The sequence below is a fragment of the Lampetra fluviatilis genome, chromosome 20, assembly GCF_964198595.1.
Source record: "Lampetra fluviatilis chromosome 20, kcLamFluv1.1, whole genome shotgun sequence".
NCBI lineage: Eukaryota > Metazoa > Chordata > Hyperoartia > Petromyzontiformes > Petromyzontidae > Lampetra > Lampetra fluviatilis.
The window spans coordinates 2,875,935-2,885,545 of NC_136294.1; the positions used below are offsets into that span (position 1 = coordinate 2,875,935).

At 50.1% G+C, this 9,611-nt stretch overlaps 1 protein-coding gene across 1 annotated transcript in view; it reads right to left on the reverse strand.

Moving 5' to 3' along the window:
* LOC144937848 (adhesion G protein-coupled receptor D2-like) overlaps positions 1 to 7,316 on the reverse strand; it is an 80,738-nt gene extending 73,422 nt beyond the window's left edge. Inside the window, 4 exon segments of the mRNA XM_078865366.1 lie at positions 3,060 to 3,490; positions 3,660 to 3,944; positions 5,418 to 5,451; positions 6,883 to 7,316. Coding sequence (XP_078721492.1) covers positions 3,060 to 3,490; positions 3,660 to 3,944; positions 5,418 to 5,451; positions 6,883 to 7,077 — 945 coding nt within the window. The 5' untranslated portion in view covers positions 7,078 to 7,316.
* Positions 7,317 to 9,611: the final 2,295 nt, after the last annotated feature.

A 9,611-nucleotide genomic window follows, 5' to 3' on the forward strand; every position in this document is an offset into this window, starting at 1 on the left:
CCCCGAGCGACTTCTGCAAACGAGACTCATCCCGACCTCTCGAGTTCTCATCTGGGTTAAACACAAGCAAACCCGTCGAGCCTTAGGGGAACGCGGTTTGAACAAAGGGTGGCCAGGAGCCAGATTCGAACGCGGGGGGGGGGGGCTCTCTCTCTGCGCGGTGCCAACTTCACCGTCTCTGACCTCCGAGCCACCCTGCCTGTCCCCTCCCACGCGTCCGCTGTCGTGACACGGCACGGATGCCAAGGCCTCCAACAAAAACTGCTGCACGTCATCCACCCACTACGCTTAAACAAAAAAAAAATGTTTCGGAAAAAATAACACCGAATACACCGAGGAGTCTTTACGGTTATTTTTCTATAAAAAGTGTTCCGTATCAGCCAGTTTGCATTGTTACTTAGGAAACTTGCACACGACCGCTCGTGACGCGCACGCACGCGCGCGTCACGAGCGTCGAAACGAGGCGCGCGCTTGTGCTCGGGGGAGTTTTACTGAAAGTACGGGATTGGAAAAAGTAAAACATAAATTTGTGTTTCAAAGGCTAACTCGGGGAGGAAGCCCAGGAGAGGCCCTTTCCTGCGATCATGACCCCCTTTGCCCCCCCCGGCTACTTACGGAATGAGCCGCGGGTCTCCAGAGGGAAGCTCACGACTCGCTGCAATTTGTTGAAAGCCGTAATTTGTTGGCGGGCGTTAACCACGGGAAGAATGAGAAGAAGGAAAAAAACTTTGATTTCATTCCCTCCCTCCCCCCCCCCGTCGATTCATTATTTATTTAATCACATTCTCATTTGTCTAGCGAGCGGGGATTTACTCTTGCTGCTGTTGGCCCGCTCTCGTTCAACAGCTTCAAAGGAAATCTCGAGTTATTCGCAATTGATGGGGGGGGAGGGGGGGAAACAACCGTGTCCGTAATTAAACCTCGGTCGTACAAACGCACCGCATGTGCACACGGAAACAAATATATATTTGATATTAACACGTGCGGTAGTCGGTCGATCGGATATAGGTTTCGTCATTCAAAGAACAACAAAAAAAACTTGACCTTGTGCGATAACGCTGTAGGGAATAATTCATTCCCGCCGGTATTTAAAGATTTATGGCTTTCGTTGGCAAACAAGAAAAAAGAAACCCTCAAGAACTTGCGTGCCAGTTTCAGGGTCAAACCTGGAAAATCACCTACAGAGACAAGAACGGCGACGACGACGATGATGATGATGACGATGATGATGACGACGATGATGATGATGACGACGATGATGACGATGATGATGACGACGATGATGATGATGATGATGACGACGATGATGATGATGATGATGGTGATGACGACGACGATGACGACGACGATGATGATTATGACGATGATGATGACGATGATGATGATGACGATGATGATGAAGATGATGATGACGATGATGATGATGACGACGATGATGATGACGACGATGATGATGATGACGATGATGATGATGACGACGATGATGACGATGATGATGACGATGATGATGACGACGATGATGATGATGATGATGATGGTTATGACGACGACGATGACGACGATGATGATAATGACGATGATGACGATGATGATGATGACGATGATGATGATGATGATGAAGATGATGATGAAAATGATGATGATGACGATGATGATGACGACGATGATGATGACGACGATGATGATGATGACGACGATGACAACGACGACGATGATGATGACGACGATGATGATGATGATGATGATAATGACGACAACGATGATGATGACGATGATGATGATGATGACGACGACGATGATGATGACGATGATGAGCATTCCTCGCATGCTTGCCGCACTCCGCCGAGACGCCGGCGGTGACCTCTGACATCAAGAAATTGCAACTTGTGCACTAGACGAAAGGTTGCGGCGCGTTCCTTTAGCTTGCTGCTGGTGAAAGCTGCCCGAATGTTAATATCCTGCCGGCGAATTAACACTTTCAAGCGCTCGTCAGGTAACCCCGTGGACCTCGTCTCCAGGTGACGGCAGTGGGGGGGGGTCTCTTAACCCTCGCCCCCCAGTACACATCTCTGTGGACATGGGATAGGAGCTCATTTGCCTTAATTTTAGCAGTTAAAAGTAAACATGGTTAATGTGCACTGATTACTATTGCGATGCCGTCGAGAGTACGTTACGCTTTTTTGTGGCGTAGTAATTTAAAAAGCGTCATCGCTCAGTGGAGAGAAGCATTAGCTTGCGAGGATGGGTTAACAATAAATCTGAATCTCAGACAGGCATTCATCTTCTTGGTTCTTTCGGTAAAGTCACGTGACTTTACCGAAAAGAACCAAGAAGATGAATCCCTGCAGTCACGAAAGCTTTAAATCGAAACTCAGACAGGCATTCGAACTCGCGTCATTTGCATGTTAAGCTAAGCAGCGCTGCGTCCTACCCACTCGGCTACAACCACTTCGCACAATTAAAGCTAAACCAAAAGTTTTAATTTTATCAGGTAAGTCCCGTTGAACTGTATAGCTCTTTTTCAGAAGCGACCTGACAGCTGAATGAAGTGGCTCATCACGTGGCCATTCACAGCAGCCAAATACTCTAAACGTTTGTTTGTAAATGTTGCGGAAAACAAAACACAGAGGGACCCGGAGAAAAACCCACGGGACTATGGGGAGTTAACCTGAGTGGCGCACACCCACTCACCTACCCACCCACTTACCCACCCACCTACCCAGCCACCCACCCACCTACCCACCCACTTACCCACCTACCCACCCACCCACCTATCCACCCACCTACCCACCCACTTACCCACCTACCCACCCACCCACCTATCCACCCACCTACCCAGCCACCCACCCACTCACCTACCCACCCACTTACCCACCCACCTACCCAGCCACCCACCCACCCACCTACCCACCCACTTACCCACCTACCCACCCACCCACCTATCCACCCACCTACCCAGCTACCCACCTACCCACCCACCTACCCACCCACCTACCCACCCACCTACCCACCTACCCACTCACCCACCCACCTACCCACCCACCTACCCACCCACCTACCTGCGCGATGATGAACACCCCTCCGCCGGCGATCTTGCTGCCCGTGTTGAGTCCGTGGCCGGACTCGCGCTTGGCACCGTCCACGTAGATGGCCCACGAGCCGTTGCGTCCGCCCCACGCGACGCACACGTGGCGCCAGCGGCCGTCGGCCAGCGAGCGCAGCGGGCGGTAGGGGCCGTGCTTGCCGTGCACGATGAGCGCCACCTGGAGCTCCTCGCCGGCGGCCGAGGGCACGTTGGCGCGCAGCTGGAAGGCGTTGGTGAAGTCGGGCGCGGCGTACGAGAAGAGGGTGAGGATTCCCGGCTGCGGGTCGAGGCACTGCACGCGCAGGCACGCGGTGACGGCGTCCAGGTCGGGCACGGGGACGTGCAGGCGAGCGAACTTCTTGTCGGTGCGCTCCGGGAACTCCAGCACGGGGACGCTGGGCGGGTCTGCGGAGGGAGACGCCAAATGTTGCCCGCTTTGTAAACGCGTTCCCGACGGACGCTTCGTCTCGCGCCGCCTTTACCGATGAGCGCAATTTCAACTGAAAATTGCGAAAGACCAGCGACGACCAACATTTTTTTTTAAGGGAAAGTTCAACATCGCAAAATCGCGTACCAAGGCCACCGACGGAAGAGGCTTGGGAAGGGGGGCGTCCCGGCCTCCCCGAAGCGTCGGTGTCGCCGTGCACGGCCCAGCTGACCCGCGCCCCGATCCAGAGGGAAGGACGAGATCCCGGCGAGCCGCGCGGGCTCAGAAGCCGTGCCAGTGCCACGTTGTCCGCGGCCGAGGTGACGCTGGCCAGGTGGCCGAAGCGGCGGTGGCATGCTCGCTCCGCCGCTGCCCATCGCTCTGGCCTCACCGTCTCCTCGTAGTGGGAGCCCAGGCGCGAAAATTGCCCGCCTGCGAAAGTCGAAAGTCGTTTTACGCGAGCTTTTCTTGCCTTGACGCCGCGGTGATTGTCGTCGTTGTCGGGGGGGGGGGGGGGAGTTGTTCTACGACCGCCGTGAACTTCACGCGTTGAAAGGGGTTTTTTGCAGCGGGTAACGTTACGATTCGTAAAGAGATTTTTGTTGTTGTTGTTGTTGTTTTGGGTTAGGCCACTTTACGATCTGACCCACGAGTGTGTGTGCGCCCGTCGTGAACCCTTCTCCATTTTTTGTTAGATGTATTTGTTTCAACGAAGAAACCGTGAGAGAAACATTACCCCAAGAGATAGCGGACAAGACAAAGAAACGGCGAGTGGCATTAAACTGATGGCACCAGCCGGAGTGTCATGATAGCATGCTGAACTTGCGTCAACATTCCGTAAGATCATGGGGGCATGCCGTCAAAGGGCTCGCGGGACTACGTGGTGTCCAGTAGAGGGCAGCGTAGGAACGCATCCCTTGCAGGCTTCGCTTAACTCGTGGCGGTGCTCACACTACAACGCGTTTTCGCTATAACGCGGTTCTTACTTCCGGGAACACTTTTTCACACGACGTGGAACGTGCCCCGCGGTACAACGCGGAACACGATGTAACGCGGAACGCGTCGTAACGGGCGTCAGGGTCCGGATCGTACCCACGACCTCCTGTATACCAGGCGAGGTGATTAACATCTCGCCACAGTGGTTCCCCATTATTGGCGAGGCCCCCAAAATTTTTATTTTCTGCGTAGGGCCCCCCATGGGCCTGCACCACCACTTGCCCACGGGAGAGGCAATACTCTCCTCCACCTCCATCGTTCAAAATCTGTGGTCTCTCTATGAATCCAAGGGTCAGAGCAGAAATCGGTACCACCAAAGGTAACAAAGCTTGAGTCGTACTTTTATATTCATGTGGCCAATAAGAGTGAATTTACTTGATAACCCACAAACGTCACCTAGTTATTGATTCATTCACCGTTATTGGCCGAATACAGTCAATGAATTGGAACCAACTGAAGTTATGCAACATCTCCGATTTTCGCATCTCCAATTAGTACGGTTGGCGACGTACGGTGCAAAGGAAGTTCAACGTACATACAACGGTGGTACCGACAAATTAAATATTTGGTCTGGGCATACAGACTAATCAATCCCCTCTTTACTCATGATCACAACCGCCCCCCCCCCCTCTTCTGCCCAGCACATCTGCCCAGATGGAGCAATGGAACTCATCACGTAGATGCGTCTGGTCGTTATACATTCGAGGTGTGGAACACCAGCCCGTTTAATGCAACATTACACAGCCAGCTTAGCATAATGTCTACGGCGTGTTCAGCGTTAATATGCAGCACTACGATGTACCTCACTCACCACTTACCCCCCCACCACCACCACACACATCCCAAGACCCTAACACCTCTGGCTATAATCCGAGGGTAGATTTATTGCGATGAAAAGTCAGGTCTCACCGGGGCTTGTGTGAACGCAGGTAAACTGGAACACCTTGGGGCGGGGGAGGGGGGATGGGGGGAATGAGATGCGAGTTATTTAGCAATGCAAATGTACTCAAGTCATCATCAGTAAAATGGCACCTATGGTGATCCGTCTATAGATACCCCACGGAAATACCATGGAGACATTTGCCAAGGGGATTTTCAACGTTTCATTTCAAAGCTTTGAAGGTGTCTCCCACATTCTCCTGTGTATGAGCCGTCACTCCTATCACAATATCTAATCGCCTGCTATCAACTGGGGCAATTGGCTAAAACGTCGCCTATTTTGCTATTTCTTGTCAGCTTTTAGGCCACTATTATTACTACGTATGGTGCGAAAGAAGTTCTACATACACACGAATGTGTTGAGCTTGGCCAACGCAGTTTCACAAAGCGCGTCGATTGAAAGGATGGGCTTTATAAATGAATGGGGTAAGTATAAATAAATATAACTATATTTATAACTATAAATCGATCACCACGCATAATATAATTAACAGAGGAATACCGAATTAAGGACTTATCGGCCCCGCCACCATATTTATTGACCGATCACGGCCCATGTACAAAATTAAGTCGTTACACGCTTCGCGCTTCTGATGATTGTTCAAGCACGTCCCAGGTCGAGGCAGTGTGTGTGAAAGGGCACCCCCTGTGGCAGCTGCCCCTGTGCGACACAAGATGACCTTGCATCTGGTCTGCAAGCGGGCATCAGTCTTGCCAATATGGGGCGATGCTTGCTGTGTGTACTGTACTGTAATCCCAACCGCGTAATTTGCGACTAAATTTATCGAGTTCGGATGATGACGCAGGCACATGATGGCCTGCTCGTTTTTAATGACGCCACGTGATCATTCAACTGGCCACAAACGATAGCTCAACGGAATGGCTTATCATGTGGAAATGTATAGCAGCTACATACTCAAAACGCATGTTGATTCTAAATGTGGAGGGGAAAACCGGAGGACTCTGAGAAATATCCACACGAACACGGGGAGAGAGTCACAAAAACTCCAAACATACAGCAGTCGTCAGGATTGGGATCGAACCCACGACCTCCTGTATACCAGGCGAGGTAGTCAACATCTTGCCAAAATACCGTCTGTATAGGGGCTCTCTAAGAGTTCCCTGTATGTGGTGGAGGCCCTTCTGCCAGCAGTAGCGCAAGCAGGAAATTGCAGGACTGCTCCTTTACTCACTTTTTTTTTACATTTGCAAGCAAATGTTAAGGTTACATTTAGGTTAACGGAGCGAGCAAAATTGAACAATCGAGATGGTAAAAAACATCGATTGTTGAATCGAATCTTGACCTCGGATCCTGGCAGTTCATGGAATAGCTTGACAGGGGGTAGCTGGGGGATGGGTGAATAGCGGAAGGTTAAGGGGTCAAACGCGACATGCCTAATACCGATGTAAATGAGAATTCTCAGCTTAGACTCACTTGGAATAAGGCGAGCGTGATGGTGGCACATCCCGGGAGCAGTGACATCCTGAAACCCAAAGGAGCACACGCATTCTCAAGGTCACCACCACCATCATTATAATTGTCATAGAAAGGGCCCTTTATTCCTGAAGAACACAGTGATACCCAACTGTATTTATTTATATTTGCGTCCGCTGCGTGGAGCATCATCATCAACAGCAGCAGCAGCAGTCATGGCCAATCAACTGTTGGATGGAGACCTCCCAAACTCACCACCAGCCTCTCACTATTGTTATGCAACACACCCGGCAGTGCCTTCACTCGAACTGATGTCATCGCGTCAGCTGATGTCATCTCGGGCACGTTCTATCACTTGGCCGGCGCTCGGTTATTCCTCTTGACAACCGACAATAATCCCGCCACAGCGGCTCATAGCTCAGATGATTTTCAGATGACAGAGCTCAATAATTAATACTCTTAGGTTGTTTCGGTAAAGTCACGTAGGTAAAACAATTTTAATTAATAAAAGTAAAATAAAACAAATTTAAAAATTCACGACGTTTCGGAAGCAACACAAGCCTCCGTCTTCAGGTGGAACCGTCACAGCCACGACAGCTGTATCAAGTAAATGAGAGATGGCTGTGACGGTTCCAACTCAATAATTAATTTCACTCTGGAGGGTAATAGTGGTGAATAACCGGCTGTTATGCAACACACCATTTTGTTGGTGTTGCTACAGAAATAAAAGGCAGGTGGCAGGCAGTAAGGGCTGAGGACACAGGCCCCCTGTCTCTGCAAACAAAGTTTTTCCTCGAAGGCTTAGGGAAGCGGCTGACGAACGTTTGCGAAAGAAGAAGTCAAAATATAGCTTTCTCATGAAATCCTGATTCTCTGATTCCCATCTCTCGTGCCAATTATATCCACAGGAAATTATTGAAAATGCGTGTTTTGCTTTTTTTCTGCAGGAAACTGCGCCGGGGTTAATGAAATGTTGGCAATTTTCAAAATTACAACAGCCACTTAGAATACGAGTGTATGGTGGGGGCCAGGGGAAAGGGGGGGCTGGGGGGACTGAAGTGAACACATTTCATCCTCTCGTGTAAAATGCTTAGTCAACATAGCTGCCGCTGACATGCCATTATGCGCCGAAAGAGAGAGAGAGAGAAAGAGCCCTTTGCTAACTTATGATTCAATTTTACGTTAGCAGATGAACGACAAACAAACCGGAATATATCGCAGCATTATTTACAGCTTACCTTCTCAAGACGGATGGCTCTTTATGCGTGTACCGTCCAGAGAGAGAGAGAGGGAGAGAGTGGAACGAGCCCTCAGCAAGAGAACTTGCCCGTAGCATCAGCAGCCGCGGCAATAGTTTTACATTATTACTGCACGCAAAAGACGCAACGTTGATGACGATTCCGGATTTGGGTTGCCAGTCATGTCTCCGAACTCCTTGCAGAAATATCCACCGACGGGGTGGACTGATGAACCAAAAAAAAAAGAGCTTGTGATTGATTCAGAAAAAAAAACAGACCCACCCGCGAATAAATTGTATAGTAAGATTCTTTTTTTTTATAAACAATAATACGACTACATATCACGCCTTGAAAACTCCATAACTACAAACGGGACTACAACGGCGGGGCTTACTTACACAAGCCCCCTGGCTTCAGACACGAACTACTAGCACCAGCTACGGGAGAGGAGGGTGACAAGCATTCAGTGTTGGGGCGGGGGGGGGTTGTGGCGTTGTTGGGGAGGAGGAGGTGGTGGGTGGTGGGTGTTCAGATTTTTTTGTAGAAACCGTAACCCGTTCCCAGAGCACAGCCCTTTCAGATGGTAATGAAAGCCATCAATCCAGGGTGGCGTTGCATTCCGTCTCCAAACAGCGGTCTTAATGAGCGAGATACGGCAGAGAGACGAGAGGGATGGTCATGGACACAGATGTTTGCCCACAGAATGTGTGTGTTCGGGTTTATTTATATATATATATATATATTCCCGTACTATTTTGTTGGCCCTCAAGATGTGAACAACACAGAGACAAACGCCATCAGGCTGAAAGTTTGCTTGACTTTGCAGAAAGTTGAATTACACTCTAATGGCTTGATGTAACAATCCAGGTAGATCGCTGTCCGTGCAAAAGAGACAATGTTTCATGTGTCTCGACGGGCCCCCTGTTTTATCTCCCGGTGAAATGAAATATATTACTGCTACGGGAAAGACCGGCGCTTCGTGGACATGCGCTCTTCATTACGATCACCCTCAGCCATCCTCAATCCACTGCTAGATGAAGGCCTCACCAACCCTTCGCCATCTCTCACGCGGTCCTGTGATGTAATATCCCACGTGGCATCCAACCTGACACGAGCTGATTTAATCGCTCCGTCTCTCTCGTGAACTGCGTTCCGTGTTTATTTACGGATGTGTACGGCGTATGCACATCTTTGCTGTGGATGGATGCATTTACCTAGACCAGTACGGATAGTTAATAAAGCCTAATTAGAATATTGTATATTGTTACTAATAATGTACATTGATTATGCACAGGCCCTTTGTCAATCCACTGGCGGATGAAGGCATCCCCATGCAATGTCGGCCGTACTTGACCATACTTCACCACTCCGGTCAGTGTGGGTTGGTCAAGTCGGTAAGGACCAGGGCCAGTTCAGATGTCACTTGCCACTGATGTTGGCCGTGGCCGGGAATCAACTCTCAGGTCCGCCGGGATCGTAGTGCTTTGTGTA